Source organism: Sebastes umbrosus, chromosome 15 (genome assembly GCF_015220745.1).
Source record: "Sebastes umbrosus isolate fSebUmb1 chromosome 15, fSebUmb1.pri, whole genome shotgun sequence".
Lineage (NCBI taxonomy): Eukaryota > Metazoa > Chordata > Actinopteri > Perciformes > Sebastidae > Sebastes > Sebastes umbrosus.
This window is the reverse complement of record NC_051283.1, coordinates 24218991-24245810: the sequence shown is the minus strand read 5'-3', so window position 1 is coordinate 24245810 and position 26820 is coordinate 24218991. Positions and strand designations below refer to the sequence as shown.

Below are 26820 nucleotides of genomic sequence, written 5' to 3'. Positions count from 1 at the left end.
CAAAATGTAAACAGAAACCAAAAGCTCACCCCTAGTTGCTGGCCTCCTATCAAAAAAGGGCCAGAATTTACCAAGCATCTGAGAGTAGGAAATCGCTCTTAACTGGCCTTCAATCTCCTGAGTGATGAGGAAGATTTTTGGTCCTACTTTTGGGCTTCGGAGAAAAGCATTTTTATCATATTTCCTAACTTGTGAAATTACTCCAGAGGTGTCCTAACCTGTTGGGAGTTGCCAGGAGAAGCCGTTCAGGCAGCGGAAGGAGAGGTCTTCATTAATGACTATAAGCTTATTAAAACTGAATAATCCTTTGATGGACCCCAAGCAGGATGCAAGTGCACGCTCTCTCTCACTGCATCAACCGGGATCCTCGTAACCTCACAGCGACAGCAGGGAGAATGCAGCTTCACAACAGCGATGGTTTGGATCTGTGGCACAACCAACTATTTCTGCAGTAATAAATCAAACAATGATCACACATACAGCTCCTCAGATAACGGTCCGATTTATTTATTTTAGGGCTGTCGATCAATTAAAATATTTAATTGCATGATTGTCCATAGTTAATCATGATTAATCGCAAATTAATCACATCTTTTTATCTGTTCAACATGTACCTTAAAGGCGTTATTTAGCCTCCTTCGCGACAAGCTAGTTTGACGATTGGTCAAATGGATTCCTTAGGTTTTGTAGTTTCATATGATACCAGTATCTTCACTCTAGCATTAAACCCGAATCCTCTACAACCTAAACATTTTTCGCAAGTTGCGTTAATGTGTTAAAGAAATTAGTGGCATTAACGTTAACTTTCACATCCGTAGTTTATATCTACATACATACATTCACGTTTTCGCATTGGCCACCATAGTTCTCTAACACCCTTGGCAACACAGGAGAAGTTTCAGTTGGTTGCAATCCGCAACCTCACCGCTAGATGCCACCAAATCCTACACACTGCTCTTTTAAAATGACAGATGGCTGAGGCATATTAACCAGTTATAATTATGTTTTATTAGAGCTAGACTGTTGAAATCTGCCAGGTTGCAGGTTGAAATATCAGGCGATATTAACTTATCTCTGATATATCAGTATCGTATATACTGTATGACATGTATGCTGATAATTACTGTACAAAAATGCCAAACTAGGTTTGAGGTAATTTCGAAACAGTGTCACCAGAGAGCAGTGACAAGGTGAAACCGTATCTATCAATATTGTTTGTTTATGTTTACGTTAAACCTTTAGCACGATTCCTAGATTCCTAGGGAGTGATTCGGAGATGCTCGATAAATACTAACGGGATAAACAACAGACACACCGACAGACAAAAAATCACAGCACAAAACAGCATTGGCTTTTTTAAAAATCTCAGCAAGATTTATAGTTCAGCAGAATCCTTACAAGGCATCGTATTGACATGTCAAGTCCAATCAGAGCAGAGCATAGATGAGTCTACATATTACACCAAATAAAAAAAAGCAGATCAATATAGCAAGAATAAGACTTATGATTTTGCCACAGTGTATGTCTTTCTTATTAAAGTTTTTAGGGGTCATATAAAAGCTTTTTTTTTATATTTAGGGCTTCACACAATTCTATTACTATGAAATTGGCAGAATTTTAGGATTAAATAGAATATATCAATGCGTCTCTACAGGCATAAACCCTCTATTGAGCTAAGTACCTACAAATAGATAGAACGTAATATATCAACTCTTGAGATTAATTCAATAACTATGTTGATTGAAATGCAGAATATCGAGGTAGACAGAATATTTTCTGCCGTCGTTCACACTGGAGCACCGTCCTCCCTCCCAGTGTTTTATTACGTCTTCATGTGTCTACTGTTTCACGTCTTCTTCAGGTTGATATTGCCAGAGTCCCAATTTCTTCTGTAAAGTGCAGCCTCAGCCAGCCTGTGGTACCCTGTCACACGTCCAGTTAACGACCAAATCTTCCTCTCCATTATTTCTAGAAAATGTGTGTGTGTGTGTTTGTGTATTTGTGTGTGTGTGTGTGTGTGTGTGTGGCTCAGCTCCTGACAGCCAGCATGGAGTTGATCTCCCAGATGAGGTTGCGAAGTTGGTCCATGATCTGCTTCAGCTGCTGATTCCTCTGCTTCAGCTTCTGCAGGAAAAATGACAAAAAGAGAAAATAAAAATGCATATATATATATATATATATATATATATATATATATATATATATATATATATATATATTTTACAGCTTTTTTTTGTCTGCAGAAACAATAAAACTACAGGTGAAACAACCCAAAAAACACACAAAACAAACAAGGGAGCAGTTACATTTCAGCAGAAAACAAATAATTCATGGCTTACAGGATGTTTAAGTTGCACATACTGTAGTAGTGGTATTGGAAAGTCCCATGGAGCCAGATTTGAGCTGATACACTGTACTACTAAACAAGTGTTTCCCATCAGCTCTACTTTAGCATCATGCTATCACCACAGCGCAAACTTTACACTTCCTCGACCACTGTAAATCCTTGTAACATATAATTTACTTCACCATATTACTGTGGAAAAACAGGTTCCAGATGTAACCTCGTTCCTAATGACTGTTGCTGTTTTGCTGCTGCCATGAGAGAATTAACAGGAAGGCTTTTTTCTCCTGTGAGGAACACATTTGAAGATTCGGCTTCCTTCTTCAAATTTAGCATTAGTCCAAGTTATCCTGAAAACACTCTAAAACAAAATACATATTTAATGTCACTTCAGGGTTGTGACATTGTTTCGAGGTTTTTAAGCTTTAGTAATGATTGAAAATGGAGACTGTTGATTCTTAGGCGGGTATATCACAACTAATGCCAAATATGAGTGCGGCAAGCTTCAGCATGCTAACTTGCGCACAATGACAATGCGAACATGCAGTTTTGCGGTTGTGTTTAGAAGGTGACGCGCAAATTGCAAAACTCTAGCGAGATAGTTAAGATTAGGCACATTGACCTTGAATGGTTAAGGTTAGGCATTGACCTGGAAAGTTAGGCATTGACCTGGAATGGTTAAGGTTAGGCATTGACCTGGAATGGTTAAGGTTAGGCATTGACCTGGAAAGTTAGGCATTGACCTGGAATGGTTAAGGTTAGGCATTGACCTACAATGGTTAAGGGTAGGCCTCAAATGACCTCAAATAGTTAAGGTTAGGCATTGACCTCGAATGACTAAGATTAAGCATTGACTTTGAATGGTTAAGGTTATTATACGGTAGGTCATTGGGCAGAAAGTCTCACAAGTTTTCGCAATTTGCGGGTTACCTTCTAGACACGACCCTGTTTTGCAGGTATAATGTTTGTCGTGTTTACCATCTTGGTTTAGCGTGTTAGCATGCAAACATTTGTTTATTAGCATTAAAAACAAAGTACAGCTGAGACTGATGGGAATGCCATTAGTGTTTGCAGGTATTTGGTCATAAAGCAAAGTATAATTAAGAAATTTGACTTGCTGGTGGCGCCAGATGAAAAGTCAGGATTCATCATCTGGATAACATGAATGTCTGGACAAATTTGTGTTGAGATATATGGACCAAAGTGATGTATCGACTGATCAGCATTGCCATACCCACACAGCCATGGAGTTAGGACAAAACCGTCCCGTTCTCAACACCCAATAAAGTACGAAAAACACTGCGACAACTACCTCAACAACCTAATTCAGATTTGGAATTTCTGGATTCTCGCACCGCATTTTTGCATCGCACTGGTGAGTGATGGCTTTAAAAATCTAATTATATATGTGACCCATTTCTAAAGATTTACATCCTCAATAGGAATTAATGAGCCTAGGGTTGAGTGCCATAGAGACGGCACGTGAGTCAAAGTAGATAGACGGACTAATGTATTGTGGGTTTTCTTTTTTTCCATGGGATTTATTGACAGTAGAAAAAAAAAAATGTTAAACTGCCTTATTCTTCACGGTTTGCATGGTATTAATAAAAGTTTGAAAAACCACATTTAACTTCATTCTTTTCATTGTATTTCTTTCTCCAACACACAATAGACAAAGTTTTCCCACCTGCCTATTGACCTCTCCCCAAATACTGAGTACTTTAGTTCATCAATCCTAGCCTCTGCTAATCGCTAAACTAACACACATCTGGCCTGCCTCGGCGTTGTACAGGTACATCACACACGAGCAAACAACCCAATCTCCCTGTCAGTCACTGAGGGCTTTGTCCACTGATTGCCTCTGAATGCGCCACCAAGATCTCTAAGTCAACAGCTGCCGTGGACTGAAGTACCTCATTGCCCGAGCTTTATACATAAACAAATAATGGCTCCTTCGCTGCTGCTGCTGGAGAGTCAGAATAAAAACAGGTACAGCTGCCAAATGTGTGCTGCCTTTGAACACGTAACTCGGGCAAAACATACATTTGAAGGTTCGGGCAAATTTAGCAACAGCAGTACATCACAGCTATCAGCTGCTTTTCTTCAGAGAGATAGAGAGAGATAGAGAGAGAGATAGAGAGAGAGAGAGAGAGAGAGAGAGAGAGAGAGAGAGAGAGAGAGAGAGAGAGAGAGAGAGAGAGAGAGAGAGAGAGAGACACTCAGGAGCTACTGTATCTGCAGTGCAGCGAAATCTATTAAGATTAAATCCATCTCCCTCTCTCGGTAACACTCCTTTAGCCATGACTAATTACCAGCCATTTTTGCGGCACAGATAACACCTTGAGCAATCGATTTCACACAGCTCTCTTAATATCAACTGTTTAGCTGATTGTCCTTGAAGATATTCCAGAGTGGAACATTTGGAGGCCTTCCAGTCTCTCTCTCTCTCTCTCTCTGGGGGGCTCTCACTGCCTCTCAAGCTCTCTCACTCTTCTCTTCCCTTTTCTATCTCTCTCTCTCTTCAGCTTTCACTTTAATTCTGCGTGTGTGTGTGTATTACATGGGATATGCCTCATTACCCTGACGAGCAAGTTCTTGAAATAACTCGGTCATTTACTCTGTAGTAATGACCAATTACCACGAGCCTTTGTTATTTCAGTCAAACACTTTTTAAACAAAGAATACACTTTCCTACAAATTATTTTTTTTTTTTTACATGAAGTTTTAAAAAAAAAAGAGCTGCAATCACAGATATATTTTTCAAGCGTTAACAGGCTTCAAAGACAAAATTTGCTACTTTTGAATACAGATTCTTCCACCAAGAAAAAATTACTCTTTTCTTTGAAACCAGACATGAAATTACAATTTTTTCACAGTGGGAATAAGACTACGGAGGCAGCGAAGCCTTCACGGCACGTTCGTCATAAAAGGCTCGCTGGCATATCTTGATATATGAATAACAAGACTGCTATTATCACAGAAATTGTTCTGCAACCGCAGGGAGATATAATTCCATTCATAACCTCGTAATTAGCGGAACTCTAATCCTTCACACCTATAATGCGATGTTTGGGAAAAGGGTATACTACAGAGAACAAAGCAGAGAAAAGGAGCTCTGAACCATCGTTTTTTTTGTCTCGAGAACAAGGCTTTCACACACATACACACACAGAAACACCTCTTGAGGAATCCAGCGGATGCACTCGCTCCCTCATTTCTTGGCCTGCCACTCAGCGGCTCGACCCCACAATAATGTTTTGATGCCGTTTCAATCCGCAGTAGGCCTCTCCTGACACGCTCTGACACGGCGTCGGCCGCGGCAGGGTGGCCAGTCAACAACTCATGAAAGTAAACAAGGAAGCGCTGTCTTGAGCTCCTGTCTCCGAAGGCCTCCTGCAGACTGGCAGACTGCCTACTTGCTTCATATAACCTGGAAATGCTGGCAGACGTCGGCGGATTGGCAGAGGAAAGAGTGGAAAAGCACATTGACCCGAGATGCGGTGGAAATGGAGATTGGCACGCACAAAAGAGACGCAGTGATGTGTGTACGTGAGTCTGAGAGTGTGCAGCTGTGCAAGTGTTTATGGTGTTATGAACTTGTGTGTGTGTGTTAGGGTGTGGCTGCACATGGAAATGTCTGTGTGTTTATGTGTGCATCAGTCTGTGTTAGAGATTCAATCCATTGGATAAGTATCAGCGCCAATACTAACCTTATTTAACGTATTAGCCAAGAGTGGCCGATCCACAGTTTTCTGTTTTGCTCAATTAATTTGCTGCAATGAGCTAACGTTACTGCTGATTAGGGCTGCAAGTAATTAAATATTTTATTATCGATTAAAGTGGCAGTAGGCAGTATATTTCTGGCATCATTGGGCAAAGATTCCATAATAACCTTTCAGCATATTGTAATTCAAGTGTTCTGAGAGATGACTAGACTTCTGCACCTCCTCATGGCTCTGTTTTCAGGCTTTAGAAAAATGGAACCTGTGACGGGAGACTTTGACCAATCACAGATCATTTCATTGAGAGAGCGTTCCTATTGGCTGTGCTTCGGTCATGTGACCGGAACTTGGCGTTCCTTCACCAGATTTCACAATGGCGGCAGCGTCACAAACTTTCACATTTTATAGCTAAACAGTGCACTACAAGATGATTGTGAAAACATTTGAGGCGAGAAATAGGCATTACAGTAACAGAATATTGATTCATATTTGATCAGCGCGGCCTAGTTTGACCGTTTGGTCGGAGTTCGCGAGTGATTGACAGATCAGATCAGCTCTTACTGCTTGTTTTCCTCCGGTAAGTGAAATCTTGCAGATGCCGTTAGGAGCACCGGAGGACACAGAGGCACATGATTTTTTTTCAGGTTACCTGTATCATGTACTACTGTCACGATATAGCGACCGTTTTATAAAAATAACTTTTTTTAATCATATTTGCTCCAATCTCGCCTACTCCAGCTTTAATGGTACTCTTTCAGTGTCTCGAACCTTAAACACAGGGACCCCCCAGGGGTGTGTTAGTTAATCTGTTCATTTTACTTTATACACTAGTGAGTCTAGAAGCCACAACCCTAACGACTACATCCTTAAGTTATCAGATGATACTGCAATCTTAAGAGTTATTATTTAGAAATTAAAGGATTTGTAGCACGGCGTGATGATAACCACCTGGTCTTGGATGCTGAAGATGGTGCTTGACCATAGAGGATTCATCCACAATGAATCTCCCAGGTATCCTCGTAAAAATACCTTGGTGTTTTCATTGATATCTCACTGACCTGGAGCACGCATGTTGAGGGTCTCAGTAGCAGACTACAACAACGACTTAGAGTTCATGGTGCTAACCATAAGTTTATAAAAAGTGTTTTATCAGACGGTATTTGAGAGCATTATTAGAAACGGCACCACTGCGTGGTTTGGTAACCTCTCTGTGCAACTGAAGTCCAAAATAGTCCGACTCATGCAGACTGCATGGAAGATAATAGATGTAAGACATCCCTGCAGTCTACCTACGAAGAGGCTGCTCTGAGGCAAGTCAACAAAATAATAACCGGCCCATCCAATGCACTACACACTGAGTACCAGCTACTACCATCTGGGAGGAGGTTTAGAGTACCATGTTGTCGATTGAATTCTATATTTTACTTCAATACAGATTTTAAACTGTGGCAGATCAAATAAATAAAGACGGAAACCAACAGAGCTTTATGTTTACTTATTTATTGATGTTTGACTATTTTCCGGTGGCAGCAGTTTTTATAGGTTTTCATTTTAGCATCAGTTGTATGTTATTATTATGTCTTTGGATATGTTTCTTTTTTCCTGTAGCTGTTTTACCCTTATGTCTTTTATTTACAGTATGTGGAATGTGTTTTATGGATGCAGCATGGGTGGAAGCCCAATCCAAATTCCCTGCAATGTGGGACAATAAAGTGAATCTTGACTTTTTGTTAGAGGTCGTTTTGAAATATTGCGTGGAAGTTGTTATTACATGTTTGATTTAGTGGGTATGCACACCTAATATGTGTGTGTGTGCGATCAGAGAGCCAGAAGAGAAGGTCATGTAAATGAACAGTGTCCAACCATAGGAAGCTCTCAGGTGCACTTACAGCACATCTGGGCAGAGGACGAGCCAAGGGTGAGATCTGTTTTTCAAACACAGTCTAGTTGTGAGCAACTAAGTAGTTTGTTTATTGGACAGAGTTTTGGCAAACTGTCTTCCCAAGAGATTAAACATTTTGGCAGTGGGGGGGGGGTCAAAAAGAAATCTGATTCCAGTCCCTGTTATTGCAGCTAAGCCTGATGAACATGTCAGATTAGCTGTAGTTTACATCTTGATTCATATCCAGTAAGAACGGATTCTAAAAAAGAAAGCTGAACAGAGTGTAACTAGAGTCGTACTGCGGTTTGACCTACATTTGTTTCATTTTCCAAGCTTGTGAAACTGTGGGTTATCAGATGTCATCATTCTCAGTTTATGTAAAAGTGGAGCTGAAAATCAATCTGCAACCATTTTGATAATTGATTAATCATTTAAGTAATTCATAAAGCAAAAAAATTCAGTTTCAGCTTCTTATTTGTGAGGATTTCCTGCTTTTCTTTGTCTTTGAGTTGTTATAGTGAATATATGTGGGACTGATGGTCAGACAACAATGACAGCCTCTGGGCTTTAGGAAAATGTGATGGATATTTGTAATTTTATTTTCCAATATTGGTAGAATGGAATCAATACATTATAATATATAGTGCAGTAATCTAAGCTGAAACAAAGTGTCAATCGATTACAGAAGGTTGGTGATTTTCGACCATTTGAGTTGTTTATTCAAGCAAGAATGACAAATATTTGCTGGTTCTATCTTCTCAAAGGTGGAGATTTTAAGCTTTTTAGTGTTTTACATTGTTTGAAATTGAATATCTTTCAAGTTTAAGACGGTTATTCAGAGAAAAAAAGACACTTGAAGATGTTACCTTTGGCTCATAGAACTTGTGATGGCCATTTTTCATGATTATTATTATCATTATTACATTTTTTAGACTAAACAATTGAGAAAAATAATCAGCAGATTAACCAGTGATGAAAATAACTGTTAGTTGCAGCCAGCCATATATAAAAGCACAAAAATGTTTTTGAAGGAGCTAACAGTGATTGCTTTCATTTTGCCTGTTACAGTTATTTACCAATTTATTTTTGTTTCCAATTATGAACTTGTATTTGAAATGTCTCTGTAAAGCACTTGACTTGGGATTGCAAAACATTCAGAAACACAACTCTCACTCTCTGTCTTGTTTATTAATAGCCTGTAAAATTGTAGGATTACCATCTTTCACATTATTTTCCTGTAGGGACACTGCCATCATTGCTACAGTAAGTGTAAAAGTCATCTTCCTTTGTCCTCGACTGTCCCTTAAAGGACCACTGTGTAACAATTAGGGGGATCTATTGGCAGAAATGGAACATAACATTTATAAGTATGTTTTCTTTAGTTTTTAATCACCTGAAAATAAGAATCATTGTGTTTTCGTTACCTTAGAATGAGCCGTTTATATCTACATAGGGAGCGGGTCCTCTCCACGGAGTCCGCCATGTTGCACCGCCATGTTTCTACAGTAGCCCAGAACGGACAAATCCAACACTGTTAACTTTTCCTGCTTGGGCCGGAGTCAACAACGTTAATCGCTCCCGTCGCCGCCGCTTTCTCTCTCTCTTGCTTCACCACTCACTTCCCACATACACACACATACACTCTATGCACTGCTCTGCTCCAAATGCTACGCTACTCTTACAACAACTGGCTTTAGAGAGGATCGTTCGCGTTTTTGCGTCGGCCACCGTAGATCTTCTACACACTTGGAGAGGCTTCAGTTGGTTTCGATCTCCTCACCTCACCGCACCGCTAGATACCACCAGATACTACACTATTCCTTTAAAGAAAAGAGTCCAATACACCTGCTGAGTCGCAGGCTGAGGAGAACTAGAATCCATTATGGTGCAACTCGTTAGTATCTTCAGCTTTTATCCTGACAGTATCTGATGCTTTGTTTCACCATCAATTTTAAAACAACCTTATCAGTTTGGATCTCAGTGATAAAATAGCCAAAGATTATACAGAGTTGTGCATAGTGGAGTGGAGGACAGCAGCTCCATCATTAGCTGAAGCCTTTAAAAAACAGAACAATAGGAAAAGGGATGGAGAGCTCTTAGCTAACGGGACGGATGACAGTTTGTTTAAATGACATGGTTGAAGGGCTGTTACTCCATCCTTCTCTGCTTGTCCCTGTCTGCCTTTCTCAGACTCCCCTTCATCATGCTCCCTTTCTCCCCCTACTCGTCCAAATCAGATCAAAGGAGCTGTCCTCAGTAGAAGGGTGTAAGACAGAAGCGAGAGAGAAAAAAAAAAAAAAAAAAGCTGAATTTTTCATCTAAATCACTTTATTAGAATTCTGCTCCAGTGAAACTTTGCCACAAGAGAAGCTCAAACTGCTGCATCTATGTGTGTCATGTCAAGACCGATCCTGGCTCGGGCCACCAAAAGACATTCTCTGACCTGAAATGCATTAGTCATAAAATATATTCATACATTCACATCGTAGGCCCGTTGGAGATTGCTTTCAATTAAAAGGGAATGGATTTTTAACTTCAATACTGCTTTAAAGTCGCTCGGTGACACATCGGATGCAACAACTCAGCACGACATCGTAATCTGCAAACACTTGGGATTTGTCAAATGTAGGCCATCACACAACAAGGAGTCTTCAGGCTTATCAAGCTTGATAATTGGCATCTCTATATTAATTAATTCTGTTGCATTATCTCCACATTAAAGCCGATTGGGGAGTTTTTTTTTATCCATTAGACATTATAGAAAAATCAAGCTAATCTTGTAATTATATTATTATATGAATACGATGAGGTGTTTATCTGCTTTTTTAGTCATTTAACCCGTTTCATCTGCGATTAAAAACATGACCACCGTGCTCTCAGCGCACAGTAAGAACCCTTGCGTTGCTTTTTGATGAGGAGCTCTGAGATAATGGCGGGGAAGAGACGACTTAGATTAAAATATACGCACGCACACATGCAGGAGGAGAGAGGGGGAATATAGCAAGTGGAGCGAAGACGTGCCTTCACTCAGGATTCCTCTGCTAATCCGCCCTGTCGCTGGCGACTCAAATCGCAGCTTTGACTCCGAAGGATCTGGCTGGGAATTACAAGTGTAAGTGTCTGTGAGTGAGGAGAAGGGATTAGGGAGAGGAGAGGAGGGAAGAGGAGAGGAGAGGAGAGGAGAGGAGAGGAGAGGAGAGAGGAGGAGGAGGATGAGAAGTAAGGAGGAGGAGGAGGAGGAGAGTAGAGGAGGAGAGTAGAGGATACAAGGAGAGGAGAGGAGAGAATAAGGAAGAGAGGTAAAGAGATGAGAGAATATGGAGAGGAGATGGAGGAGGAGCAAGAGGAGAGTAGAGGATACGAGGAGAAGAGAAGAGAGGAGAGGAGAGGAGAGATGGAGGAGGAGGAGGAGGAGGAGAAGAGGAGACAAGGAGAGGAAAGGAGAGAATAAGGAAGAGAGGTAAAAAGAGGAGAGATGGCGGAGGAGAGGAGATGGTGGAGGAGAAAGAGGAGAGTAGAGGATACAAGGAGAGGAGAGGAGAGGATAGGAGAGGAGAGGAAAGGAGATGGAGATGGAGGAGGAAGAAGAGGATGAGGATGAGAGGAGAGGAGACAAGGAGAGGAAAGCAGAGAATTTAGAGGAGACATAAAGAAAAGATAGGAAACAAGGAGAGGTGAGGACAGGAAAAGAAAGGAGAGGAGAGGAGAAGTAGAAGGAAGAGGAAGAAGAGGGGAAGCAGAGAGATGATAGGAGAGAGGAGAGGCGATGAAGAGGGATGAAGTGGAAGAGGAGATGGAGAGGGGAGGAGAGGAAAAGAAGTGGAAGAGGAGATTGAGGAGAGGAGAGGAGAAAAAGAGGAAGATGAGAGGAGCTGGGTTCCAACAGCCGGTTTCATTTTTGATCCAGTTCCAAATTGTGAAATATAGGAATATTTCCCGGAACGACAAGTCCCTTGCTTAAATATTTATCTGCCGTCCATTATGTTAAAATAAAAACTTTTGGCATTTTTTTCTTTTTTCTATCCGGTGACGTTACACTGTATTATGTGACCCATCAGATTCTGCAACCTGTAGCAGTGTAAAACAATTTCGCCTTCAGTTGTTGTTAAGTGCATCGAAATATCAGCGATGTATTTAGTTGATATCCTTTCAATGGTAAAGTAGTTTTTCCACCATGTTGGTTTTACTTTAGCTTCTACAACGTCGGCAGCTGTAGTCGCCCAGTGAGGAGTAAATGCAGTTCTCCCGCGCAGCAAAGGGTAAAATGAGTCAGGACAGGATTACACATCAGATGCAAGTCAGCTCAACATCATAATCTGTACCAAACTACCTAAAAAGATTTGTTAAGCGATTCGGAACTGGATTTAGATTTGATAAAATAGTGTAGAATGTCTTCAGAAGAGAGGAGAGGAAGAGGAAGAGAAGAGGAGGAGAGGCAGACATGTGACTACATCTCCTGTACCATCACTGCCAGAGATGAGGCAGGTTGAAACCTCCATCACTATCCACACACTTACCAACCTCTGCTCTATTTTAAAATGAGGTTCAAGCAAAAGCAACCTTGCTGTCCAACTCTCTCTCTCCAACAGTGAGATAGAGTCTCTTGGCAGAAACACTAATCTAATTAAATGATATGGTTTATAATACGTGTGACAAAAACTTGGAAAAAAGCCTCAGTTATGTGGAAAGGTGCCTTTCCAGAAACCAGTGATCCCCTAAATTATGCCAAAAAATGAAAAATGTCATCAAGGAAATGCAGCTCCCTTTTAGGAAGAAGAATTAGGACAAACCAAACTCCAAGGGCCAACATTTTTAGTAATAAGTGTGTCTATACAGTAAGAGCTAACAGAACCATAACTCAATAAACTAAACTCTGAAACTACTGTATCCCTGTTCATACAATCCACATCCTGGTCTGCATGAGGGGCCTGGGTCATTTCACGTCCCTTCTTGATCACTTCTTAAAATACATTTATGTAAAAATGCTTCAAGTGATATCTATTTTGGAGCAAATACATATTCATTGACGTTCAGGGGAACAGATCCACAAACACAACTGGCTTCAAGTTCAAGTGGCAAACATGGACCAAGGTAATAGGGATACCAGTAAAATTCTACGATTATCGATACTAATTCGATACCACGGTAAAAAACAAAACAATAAACCCCATGTACTTCAACATCCACTCCTTTATTACCATTTGCATAGTTTTTAACAATTGTATAATTAATCCCTGACGATCCGCCTCCAGTTTCTTGCCAAAAACTAAACTTTTTAAGATTTGAACACATAATAATAATTTACCTTTGTCCAATGGTCATTTTTACTGAATAGAGCTTGAACGTTGAAGTTACATAATGTAACTCAATGCAATCTCTGTACGTTAGCTGTTAGTTTCGTTATTTTGCCAAGTAGGACTGTGCTGCCCACCAGCTGCTAACAGCTAACGTTACTAGCTTTCCTCGTCCCGATTTCAACACAGATTTGTTGTTCACATTGTAGCATTATCAGGGAAATTTTCTATTGTCCCCGGGGTGATATGCAGTACGGTAGAAAAACGAGTACCGTCACATGTTCAGAATTTTGGCATTGACTTGGTACCGGTTCTCATGACATCCCTACAAGGTAATAGATGTGCTGCAGGAATGAGTCTTATAACCCGGAAATGAGTTAGCATTTTAGCACTTCGAGTTCCCTCGTCTGGAAGTCAATGGGTTTTTAGTTACCTGTAGATGCCTGAAATAAGGTCTGTGGTTAATACAAGCTTAAGAGATTTTAACGTTTTGTTCTACAATATAAAATATGTGAGTAAATATCCCACTCTTGAATTTTGAAGCTTTTACGTGTCTTAAAAAAGGCAGTTGCTAACAAGTGGCTAAATGAGACTACTAAACGTCATCACGCCGACTCGTCCGCCATTACAGCCTCATGTATACTCGTGCTCATGTGACCGTGGTGTAGTTTGTTTACAGCCTAACGTTAGCTTTTTACTTCTGGAGATTGCATTCACATTTCAAAAATCAAAAAAAGTGGTGTTCATATGTTATTATATTATCTTGCTGAACAAAAATATTATAAACGTTTGTTTGCCACAGACTTTATTTTCTGCAGTAATCCAAAATGTAATGGAAAAATCCCATAGTCTTTTTGTCGAGGGAACCAGGGCGATGCTAACTTCCTGGTTGGCCTACAAAAATACGTCACCCCTGGAGCACACTATACAACATCACATGTATCTGTTCGCTCTATGTAATATCTGTTGCCGTTAATTCATGGTTCGTTTTCAATCAATAATACGTGGTCAAGTTAATCATGAACGCTCCCATATTGCACTTCAGCGTGACGCAAGTGCACGTGTACCAAAAATGTGCCACCAAAGTGAAATGTCACTTGAAGGAAAACGCGCCGCTGCCCACTCTGAGGAAACTTGTAAAAAGCACGAGTGAGTTGAGGGATAAGTAAGCTGCTTACTGCTGTGTGCTCTGCCTGGGGAACCCCGTGACGCTAAGTGGGCCCTGGTTTACCATCTGACAGTATACCCACAGGGAGCCGTGCCAAGCAGCTTTAATTTGCCTGACATCAGTTAAAAAAGCCTTAATTGACTTTATAAACTTTATGGCTTTCTCTCAACGGGAAGGTTTAAGTGCAAGCGCGTTCTGTGTTTGGCATTGGCATTCCCAAGGGAATGAAGCCCTTTAAAGGGATTTTGAAGGCAGATAAAAGCCTTCTCTTCCAGGGGTGGCAGAAATACAATAGCCATGTTGTCATTCTTGCATACACCTACCAACGGGGTTCTTTCAATATGTCCTCAGCATTGAGGTGGAAAGCCTGCAGTGTCAGCCGACTGTTGCAGAACGGTTGCAATCGATTTAGCCTTTTAGAGGTATCTGAGGCAGGGCGCCCCCACGCTCTCTCCTAAGCACTTGAGTCTCTGCCAGGTAGCCCCATCGATTGCGCTTCCTTTGTGATTTGATTCCCAGTGATAATAAATGAGGGGCAAGAAGGTTGGAGTGCCGTTGCTTTAAAACCAATGATGGGCAGCCATGCAAGCGACCTAACCATCAGCAAAAATGCACATCAGAGCAAAATCCAAGAAATACAGCTATGTTTACTGGGTAGATGCTAAGTGACATATAAACCAAGAAAATGTCTATTTGGTTCCAGCAGTCACATAATGCAGTAGTTACCTTTTTTGCAGACATAAGAACATATAATAAGCTCTTGTGCCTGAGTGCATATCTAAGTTCATACTTAGTTCAGGAGAGCAAAAGGGTTCATTTGCACACAGTGGCGGATTCGCTACAGCAGCTTAGGGACTGATAAGGAGAATGAAATTCAAATCACAACCTTTCTGGGTTTCAAAATGTGTGGAATTTGATTGAGGCTGAAACCATCTCAATAACTATAAAGCGAGGAATCTCTGTCTTTGGGTATGTGGGTATGTCCTTTGCATATCTTGAGAACCGCTGATCTGATTCATTTCACACTTGGCGGGTGTATTGCTGGGGACCCCATGGAGTGCTTTGTTGAATTTGGACATGCGACACATTCAAAATCAATAACCTTTGAATAAACAAGCACACAGCACTCTGTGCAGCAGCGGGGGCGAGGCTTCAGGGCCCTGCAGACTGAATCCAGCATGTCGTCCACAGCGGACAGACCGCGGCTCAGTTCACTGCTGTTGGATCCTGCCCACAAACACCGGATACCGTTACAACTTCTTCACTTCTGCAGCGGGCACCCCGCGGCTCATCAACTGCAGTTATACTGAGGTTATAGCCTATGTTACATGGATGCTGGATGAAAAGTTACAACCGGACACTTCTTCACTTCCATAGATTCTGACCGTGAATAGTCGTGATTTGGGTATGTGACACAACTATGTCATGAGCAATAAACTTTACTATGAAAGATGGCAGTAACAGAAAACATAAGATGACAGTAAATTGTTAACACTAAACTACTGTATGTAAATCTTGAATTAACAAAAATTAAGGGTGGGGAAATAGTTGAAATAGTGATTGATGATGGGAGATATGGATCATCCTCACATGCAAACAACAACTGCACCATTTGTATATAAAAAAAAAATATCTTTAAATTATTAGAAGTAAAAAGAGAAAAATAAGGACTTCTATTTGCATATCTCCCAACATACACAAAAACACCGATATAACGGTCTTAAGTTGATATCAGCCAATAACATCAGCCTACAGATATACCGGTCGGGTTCTAGTTAGAGGTTCAACTCTACATCCGTCAGCATTAAACAGTGTCAAACGTCTGAGGCTTCCTGCTCACTCTGTTTAATTAGAGGTCTTTCCTTTTTGACATCTGTGCTGCTAACTAGCTCGCTCATGGCAGGGACTAAAGGGGGAAGCAGAGCTCAGTTTGAAAGTAGCTGCAGAGAGTGAAGGCTTGCTCGGAGGGCTGATTTGACTGGAGCAGATGATGTGCGAGTGTTGAGTGTGCATGTATTTGTTTATGTGTGTGTGTACTGTAGATATGATTGTGCATGTCCTGTGCACTTGTATGTGTGAGTGCTGAGAGCTTGAAGCCAGCATTTGCAGAGCGATACCCCGCCGTCTCAATCTCAGAGCAAACAGGACGTCTTTCTTTCATCTCTCTCAGATGTCTGTCAGGAGCTTATATCATCTGAGGCCAAGCTGAACACCTCCTCTCACACTCTACGTAAATATGATTAGGGTTGCAAAATTCCAGGAATGTTCAAGGTGGAAACTTTCCATGGGAATTAATGGGAATTTATGGGAATAAAATGGAAATATAGGCTGCATGTCATATGCAGATGGAAACTAACTGTTCTGTTCAAAATAAAATGTACCTTAAGGGGAGATTTGTCAAGTATTTAATACTCTTATCAACATGGGAGTGGACAAATATGCTTGCTTTATGTAAACGTATGTATATATTTAGTACTGCAAATCAATTAACAACAAAAAACAATGAGAAATGTTGTCCAGAAACCCTCACAGGTACTGCATTTAGCATAAAAAACATGCTCAAATCATAACATGGCAAACTGCAGCCTAACAGGCAACAACAGCTGTCAGTGTGTCAGTGTGCTGACTTGACTATGACTTTCCCCAAAACTGCAAGTGATTATCATAAAGTGGGAATGTCTGTAAAGGGGAGAACCGTGGGTACCCATAGAACCCATTTACATTCACATATCTTGAGGTCACAAGGTTTTTCCCCGACAAAATTTAGCACAAGTTTGGAGCGTTATTTAACCTCCTTCGCGACAAGCTAGGAGGTTAAAGCCTTAAAACTGAGCCCGCTACAGCGTAAAAATAGCAAGTTGCATTAATGCGTTAAAGATATTAGTGGCGTTAAAACTAATTTGCATTAACATGTTATTATTGAGATAACTTTGACAGCTCTACTTTCAACCAAAACCATGCCATAAGACCTAGTATTGTTTTTTTATGTGTATCCCCCCCCCCCCAAGTTCACTATTAAAATGTACAATTTTTATTGACAATGTGCAAAAATTCAAAAAATCCTGAGCTTAACTTCCCTTGACAATTTTCTGGAAATGTTCTGACCCTTTGCAACCCTAAGCATACTTCAAGTGTTGTTGTGAACACAAATGTTTTTTTATGTGCAGTGGAGACTTCCTGTGGGGTTGAAAAAACCTGTGATTTAAATGTTCTTTAGGTGCCAAAAACAGTTCTTCAGACGTCAGAAGCATCTTGTGAAGTGATGTGTTAAATTGGTGCTATCACTCACACACACTTAAAATCAGCTCCCCTATGGCACCTCTCCAACGAAGTAATATTGGTTCTAATTACCGCTATCGTTTTAAGAGTGAAGGCAGCAGTAGGGGGTGAAGAGGAAAAAGAGACAGGCAGGCAGATATATGGAAAGATAAAGGAGAGGTGATTCCAATTTAAAGCCTCCAATCCACTCGCAGGAGATGTTGTTTATTGAGCGCGAGGAAGAGTTGAGGTTGAAAAGAGAACAAGTACGCTACTTGTGCTTCACCTACACACAAAGCAGTTTCTCAAGTTCAAATGTAAATATTCCTGCCAACACCTGATCAAGCAGCTTTGCGTTTACTAAATAAAAAAGCAGAATGAAAAGTGATGACAGGGTTTGAAGCAAAAAAACCATAGCGGGCTTTCAGGTGATGTAACATGCCCTCTGGCAGTCACATCACAGGCAAGGCAGGTTTATTTGTGTAGCACATTTCATACATAAAGGCAATTCATAGTGCTTTACATAATGCATCAAAAACATGAAAAAGGATCCTCAATCACCTCTTGACAACAAACTCTGACCACAGCTAAATCTGGAAACAAATGCACCTCATCAGACTGTTCACATTGCCTATAAAGCAACACCATAAAGCTTGTTGTTGTTTATTCTTTATGCCCCGTTTCATTCTTCACCATATTTTGCTCAGTGCTGAACCCTAAACCCATATGATTTGAACTGAGCACCCAAATGGCTACCTATAACTCACCTGGTAGAATGCAAAACAAATACCTGTTAGCTACTTTGTCCAGAATCTTGTGGTATGGTAGTGCTGTCACTTATTAGAGGAAAAAAAAAAACTTCAAAATCAAATTTGACACATAATATGTTATATTATACGTGGGTTATATGAAAATAACCCACGTAGCCTAATCCTACAATGGTTCCAGAGTTGTTTGGATGCATTTTACCAAATATTTCTACAGATTGCAGACGGTCATACCCGTCAAGTCTCAAGGTGAAGGTTTTAATGTCTTCTGTGGCATCACAAAGATGTAAAACTAAAATCTCAGAAATTGTCACACAAAAACATGAAATATGTGCACTGTAATTGGTTCACTGGTAACATGCCAAAGCCGATGGTACTCTTGGCGTTAGCTGCTCACAGCAGAAAGTGGATGGTACTAGAAAAATATTTTCCTTTGATTGATAAAGGAGTTGTTTGGCTGACACTGTTCTGCACCAAAGCTAAGTGTGGCAAAACTGCACTCAAAAGCAACAGGAGAACTGAACCGAGAAAGAAAAACACGCAGAGAAAAAACACGTAGAGTAAATAATGGGGATGAAAGAAGAAGACAGGAACAAGATTTTGCCCCAAAGAAGAGGCTGCATGGTTTTCACTGGACAACCATAAGACATAGCTTCGCAACATACTTGTTAAAACTCAAGGACACTAGATGGGAAATTGAAATGAATACAGACATACCACAGGACATGTGGGAAGAAATATGCACCGAAGCACATCTAGTGACCAACTCTAATAGCTGGAGGGAATTCAAATGGAAAGTAATTTCAAGATTCTTTCGTACACCAGAAATAGTGGCTAAAATGGGCCCTAAACACTCGAATAAATGTTGGAGAAATTGTGGTACACATATTGGCAACCATAATCACATATTTTGGACATGCCCCAAATTAAAAACATTTTGGGAAGAGGTATTTCGGGCACTCGAAGATGTATTCGACCAAAATTTCACCAAAGATCCAAAAATGGCACTGCTGGGAGCAATACCAGAAGGCATTAATGGAAGAGCCAAAACATATCTCTTACAAATATTGCTTACAGCAGCAATTAAATGTATCACAATTATGTGGTTAAAACCTGAGCCCCCAACATACAATTTATGGATCGAGAAGGTATGGGAAATCTACCACATGGAACAAATAACCTATTCCCTAAGACTCCAAAAAGACACATTTGTTAAAAGGTGGAGCCGTGCCAGGATTGTACTAGTGCGGTGATCTGAGTGTTCTTGTATATCCTGGATCATGCTTGTGTCTTTGTCTTCCTGACCCAGGTCACCTCTCTGGGCACGTGTACGCACTCATACAGCACACACCCATACAACACACTCCCCCTCCCTTACCTCCGACCCCTTACCACAGTTATCATCATTTAAATTTATGCATTTATTTACTTTACTTTACTTTATTTTAATTATTTGGATTGTCTTTTTTGTGTTCTCTCTTTCCCCCTTGTTTTAAGCTGTAAGATTTTGTGTTAAAACTATGAGACAGCTATCAAAATGAAAATACAGTGATATAGATTGTTATTATGATTGTGTAAGTTGCTGTAACTGCAATAAAAATTAAGTTAAAAAAAAAAAAAAAAACTCAAGGACACGTACTATGTGTTTCAGTGAGAAGCACTGAATTTGAACAAAACAGCGTTTGCTTCATCTGACAACTCCACAGGATACATTTAATTGAAAACAATTCCTTGGCTGAGCGCCACTGCAGATACATACAAAGGTGAACAAGTAACTCTGGCTGCACACTGCACTATGGTGTAGGTGGTACATCCCTGGATGAGACTTGGAGAGAAGCCAGAGACCCCGACCTCCTCCACATACTGTAGACTTGGACTCCAGATTGTGCTAGGAAGTGAGGAGGAAGATGGGCTATGTTTAAGGCACTCCACTCCACAAACCTCTACTACTACTACTACTACTACACTGCACCATCTCTAGTACCACTGCCACCCAGGGGTGTCGCACAACATTGTGGGTCTTGTACATAAGCAGTGTCTGAGGGTCCCCCCTACATCTCTTTTGGCACATGCTTGTGCGGAAAAAAAAATTGTACTCGCAAAGTGTGCCCTGCTGGGAGGTTCTTAAACAGTGTTGGAGAGTTGTGCATACAGGACTGACATAGTCTCTTAACCTGCATATTATAATACCATATTGACCTTGATTATGAATTGGCCAAAAATCAAACTGCAGCCTACTGATGCTGTCTGAACTGCCTATTTCTAACATAATTTAACCATCTAAAAGTGAAAAACAGAACCCAAGGTTAGATCTATATTTTAATTAATTATTTAATAAATCTGCTTGCCTCATTGATCATCATGATCTTAAAATTGGAATTATTCTCCTCCTCGGTTCTTGGTTTACTTGGCCTACTTTTAACTCTTTGAAAATTATAGTGGATCATCTGACTGGCATTAACATCACTGTTTTTGAAGGCCGTTGTGGGTTTTCAGTTTTTAAGATAGCGTGAAGCCGGTGTAACATATGAATCTTGAGATTGTAACGAATCCTGAAAACATGTAGCTTATATAGTTTACTGGGAAAGGGGCTAAATATCGCACCAAGCTGAACTGTCTTTACAGCAACGTCTGCAACACCTCATTGTTAAATTGCTTCTGTAATAACTTTTAGTAGTAGAAAATAATTCCAATTTCCCTGTCTTGGGGAAAGACATTATTAGCTTACGTTGTTGGTGCTCCAGGCTGCATCAACAGTCAAGTGGCTCATAGCTGCGTTTAGAGACGAAACCTAGTGCAGAGGGGCGGACTAAACCATTCTACACCTTTTAAAAGGGGTGAGAGGAACCTCAGAGAGCCTCCACTATAGCAGCCATTGCGACATGTCATTGCAGGGTAAACACAGGTGTAATTATTAACATTAATTACGGCCATGATCCATTTAGGTGGGCCAGGTATTAGCCCTGGTATTGTGCATGCTGGCTCACTGGAATAGCTATGAATCTAAATAGAGCGGGACTATAATTCATTTGATCAGCTACACCTGGGTTTACCCTGCAGTTACATTTCAAAATGACTGCTGTGAAAAGTTCATATTTTTTTTTTTTTTTTTTTTACAAAGTTTAATTTCTCAACCAATTTATTCAGCCAATTCTAATTTAGTTATGACACTTATTACTTAGAAAAAACAAGTGCAAACAAAAACAAACTTTTGATTCCAGGCATTTCGATTCTAACCCTAACCTGAGGTGACATTCTGGAGGTGGATATTCAGTTTACTCCTACACAAGAGAAAGAAAAGCAGAAAATCATCATATTTGAGAAGCTGGAACGAGGGAATGTTTGACATTTTAGCTTAAAAAATAACTTAAACGATTAATTGATTGCCAAAATAGTTGCAGAGTATTTTCTGTCAATGGACTAATCGATACATGAATTATTTGTTGAAGCTCTACACTTCAATACAAATATTCAAGTAGTGCCTTGAAGAGTCAATTATTCTACAGAAATGTAGAAGACGGTGGATTCCTTACTGTGTAAACTCGTAACCAGGCAAAACTGCCTTGTCGTTTAATCTTCCAGTGGATGCCCGTTGACCCGAGAGTGCTCCAGTCCTACGCTCCTTTGAAACTAAATTAAAAACATCTTTCTTTACTGGAAACTTTGGTCTTTTATGAGAACCTACCTCTGTTTGATGTATATACAAGACTACATTTCTTTTCTTATGTAAAGTAGTCTCAAAAGCGTCAGAAAAACATAAAGCTTGCCTTGATGTGCCTTTTACTAATGTTACACAAGTGACACACCTTCACCACAACTGGCAAATTACTGTATGCGCACAATACAGCCTGAGTAAAAAAAAAAGCCAACGTACTTCATGCCTTCCTTTCATGTAAATAATAGTCCTAAACACCACAGCAGTCAGACAATGGTTAAAAAAAAACTAATTGCTTACATAGCCCTTAAACACTGTAACACAAAGCAGAAATAATTGGGGTTGCACTTGACACTAAATGTAGCAAAATACTAGGAAAACACGTATTCTCTAAAAAAAGAAACAGCTCTGATACCTCCTCCGCAAGAGCTTTGCGGCTACACTGCCCCTCTGACCCCCGCAAAACAATTAAAAAGCCCTTGGCATACAGGGAGCCTCTAATGGGCCACATATGAGGCTGCTAATAAGACAGAGGTACAGGCACCTGCTGTGCACAGACTACTAATTCTGGAGCCTGAACATAGCGGTGGAAGATGGGAAGGGAGCGATAGAGGGGGAAAGAGGGATGGAAGAATGGGAGGTGTGAGGAGGAAGGGAGACAGAAAGGGAGAGGAAGTGGAGCACAGCAGGGGGGTAACGTCTGTGGGAGTGGGAAGAGAGACAAACTGAGAGGAGAGAAACAGAAAGGAGGAAGGAGGCAAGGAATCAGAGAGCAAAGCGAGAGAGAGCATCTGCCAACCAAGCTGCATCCCTCTCTCCCGGTCTTATTACAGTTAGGAGGTTGCGTTTGTTTATCATCAGGCCTCGGCAGACTCCCCGCCTGCTCTTCAGATAAAACTAACCGCCAGTGCCACTGGAATTCATTATACACGCCGAGCCGGCAGCTAGCTCGCACAGGTCTGGAGAGGAGAGGAGAGGAGAGGAGAGGAGAGGAGAGGAGAGGAGAGGAGAGGAGAGCGAAGCCAGACAGTGGATGGCTTTTCTGTTTGAAATTACAAACATCCCCCTTGCTTTTAATTTCTCCCTTTCTCATTTGAATAAAGAGGACAGACGCGGTAATTAACAGGGTATTAAAAAAGCAAGGCAGTGTGCAGCAAGGGAGAGGAAAGGAGGAGGGTGAGGGGGCACGGGAGAGAGAGCAGCAGCAGCAGCAGAGCGGGAGAGATAGTAACTAAAAGAGGGGAGAGAAAGAGAGGAGCTGTGGAGAATTAATAACAGGCCAGATCTCTCCAAGGCCTCCTTAATGGGCTGTGACAGGAATTTATTCACACTTAGGCTGGTATTAAATCAAACGCGAGGCGAGTGGCAGTGGCAGGCTGCAGCGGAGGGGTGGGGCAGGAGGGGGGCAGGTGCGGCGGAGAAAACGGCGGGGGTCTGCCATGTCGCACGGGTGCAGCATTACAACCTCCCTACCGGGGTTGAAGGGTCATCGCCAAAGGCCCTTGGGATAGATAGAAGGATGGAGAGATGGAGCGGGGAAAGGGACGCATGAAGAGAACAAACGATGAGTGATGTGCCAATGACAAGACAGCCTGTCCCACGCCCCAGATGGAATGATTATCAAGTAGTCCGGAGAGGCGCTATGAATCATCCGTCCTCCATTCTGCAAAATGCACCGTCACTCAGTCAGTCAGCCAGTCAGCCAGTCAGCCAGCCAGTCAGGCAGTCAGTCAGCCAGTCAGTCAGTCAGTCAGTCAGTCAGGAAAGGGAGGCTGATTCCCACCGACTTGGACAGCACTTGCTACAGACAGCTGGTCGAAAATGGAAGCCGCTCAAAACAGAAAGCTCCGTCCAAATTAGCTCTCGGTGAAAGAAAAAAAAATTCTGCTGGCGAATTTACTTGTCATATTTTTTGTTTTCCCTCATTAATTGGCGTGTGACCAGTAATGCAGGATATTCATTAGGGCTGTAATTTGTGGTCACTTGGGTGCCACAGAATTCGGTCTATTTTATTGGAGCATAGGCAATGTGGACGACTGGGGACCCTGAATTGATATGCACAATCACATTCTACAGCACCAGAGGTCTGCAGCACAGAGATTGAGCAATCACAACCCATTAGGAACCAATGAATTATGGCTAATGCATCTTAAACATTTATGCAAACACTGCTGACTTTCACACATGCTCAAATAAACTTTATTTCTCCATACACGCACATGAAGTGCAACTCACTACATTCTACATGCATGAGAGTGTGCACTGGGACATAGGGCTGTCGCAATAACCGCAATATTGATAAACCAACCGCAGGGGATGGCAAGCAACCGCCACAACCGTAATGTTCACGTTCTTTTCTTTTTTGAATTCTTTGCAATGGGAGTGCCGCATTTTTACACGTTGCTACAAACGGCAGCAAGCGTGACAAGGTGTTGGGCGTCTATTCTGGTCGTCGAGAGTTGATAAATGTTCAGCTTTGGGTAAAACTCCACAACGACCAACCGTCACATCCTACATGTAGGCTACAGCAACAATGGAGGAGAAAAGAATACACATAGACCCACAGGTCCGTCCTCTTTCCCTATATGCCTCAGTCTTGTGCCGACATTTTGATATTCCGTATCATAGCAACCAGACGCAACCAAAGCGCGGCTGGAAAAAACCCGCTGCGTCCGTTACCATTCTTTGTTCTGCATTTAACAATAAACAAGTATTTCATTAGTTTTAAAACTGTCATCTTTGTCATTTAAAAAGCAACAATATACCAAATAATAACCTAATAATAAAGCTTATTTATACAGCACTAAAATCAGGACAACTAAAGAAAAAAAAAAGTTGCAATAGTACCACATATCGCGCTGTTGAGCCAATCATTATATTATATTCTATTATTATATTGCATGGAGGAAAAAGAGGCCCACAATCATATTTCCATTCAGGCACATGTACACTGGGGGAATGCACACATTCAAACCACTTAGATTCAAATACATATTGTCACACCCAGCATGCTTCCTGGTAAAGACACTTGTGGAGAGTGATGAGAGTGATGCCTCCCCCCCCTCCTCCCCTCTCCAACGCCGGGCAGATTGCATCACCATCCGTCAGCCAGACTCCGACAAACAGCAATTACCCCAATCGACAGATAACGAGAGCAAGGCTATCACTCACAGCCAGGACACCCCATAAAGCAGCCAGACATTACCATGGAGGAGTCATTTATCTGCCTCTCCTGCAGCCACCCCCCCCGCCCCCCTTCCACCGTCACTCCACCCAACGCTGATCTTTACCTCTACTACCTGTTCAACGCCATCAGCTTGAGGGGTGGGCTTCGGGCTTCAACTGAAAAGAGGTAGGGTTATGGGCCTAGGAGTTATGGGGGATGGAATGAGACTGGCCCGGAGTGACAGCTACCGCAAGGGTCAGGGTCACTACCTTTCAGGCTTAAGATACAGTTTAGATGGTGTTTCAGAGTAAACTACACCACTGTACTACTACTGTAGAATAGGACGTCAATAAGTGTGTTTCCATCTATCTGTGCTTCCTTCTCATCTCTGCTGCACATGCGCAATACTGATCGGGCACTCGAAGCATCTGCTATAGCCTGTACTTTCACTCACTCACAGTCCATCTCTGGGGAGAGGTAGGGGGCGATTATCATACTATTTTCAGTATGCAAGAATGTTTGTTGCTTCGCAATTATGACACTCTGTGTCCTTGTTCTGATTTAATTGAATAAAGATTAAACATGACAATTAGCTTTAGTCTTTGTTGTTATTTGATAACCACCAATAAATAAAACAATTTGTATAGGGGCAAGTCAAAATTTACTTTGGGCAAGTAGATTTCTGACCTGCTTGTGTGAAAAAAAGATGACGTTGAACCATGAAACCATGTACATGAAGCATGTGACCTAAACGTCCACTGAAGAGATGAAAACATCAGATCTGTGTGGAGTGATGAGGTGAGGAGACTCAATCAATTTATTACATGAAACAAACATAAATGCCATATTTCCACCATGTTTTCTATGTCATTAACTACAACTCTTTCAATTATGTTGTTGTTGGACCCTCTTCTTGGCACCTGACTGGAGAATTAGCGCAACCTGCTGTTTATCTCAATAATAATAATACTTACATAATAGTAGTGGATAGAAACACGTTAATTCACATTTTCTTTTGCTCATTTTCTGTAAATTTGATTAAAATTTGTGATATATTTGGATCCAAATGATCAGCTGATTAATTGTCTAACCAATCAACAAAAAATGCTGCAACAATTTTCATAATTAATGAATTGTTTAAGTTATTTTTTTAAGCAAAAAAAAGAAATATATACATATATATATATATGTATATATGTTGTTAAAGTTTTTTAAAGGTGAGTATTTTCTGATTTTAACACCATTTGCACATATTTAAATGAGATAATATCATAGACTGTATAAAATATGGACGTAGTCTCCGTGCACAGCTTCGGCAGTGATAATCCAAAAATGGGCAAAGAGGTGGATCGTCAGCGGAGCTGTGGCGAGCCCAGGTGGAGCAGCAGAGCAGACAGCTAGCAGCTAGCGACCTGGTACGGCACCCACCTGTCACTCAAAGCGGCCTCAACTATGCCCAACTTTAGGCCTCAATATAATTTAAATGGGTGATTTATATAAAAATTCACCCCCCGTTCAGCTATCATGAATGTGGAAATTATCCATAGAGACCAAAACTGTTTTT

The 26820-nt window shown here is 41.1% G+C and overlaps 1 protein-coding gene and 1 long non-coding RNA gene across 2 annotated transcripts in view; one reads left to right on the top strand and one right to left on the bottom strand.

The window, feature by feature from the left end:
- Positions 1 to 11809, top strand: part of LOC119503565 — a 17719-nt gene extending 5910 nt beyond the window's left edge. The window contains exons 2-3 of the long non-coding RNA XR_005210342.1: positions 7550 to 7555; positions 11799 to 11809. This is a non-coding gene — a long non-coding RNA (uncharacterized LOC119503565). The remainder of the gene's footprint in view (positions 1 to 7549; positions 7556 to 11798) is intronic.
- Positions 1348 to 26820, bottom strand: part of med30 (mediator complex subunit 30) — a 44996-nt gene continuing 19523 nt past the window's right edge. The window contains exon 5 of the mRNA XM_037795406.1: positions 1348 to 2124. Coding sequence (XP_037651334.1) covers positions 2029 to 2124 — 96 coding nt within the window. The 3' untranslated portion in view covers positions 1348 to 2028. The remainder of the gene's footprint in view (positions 2125 to 26820) is intronic.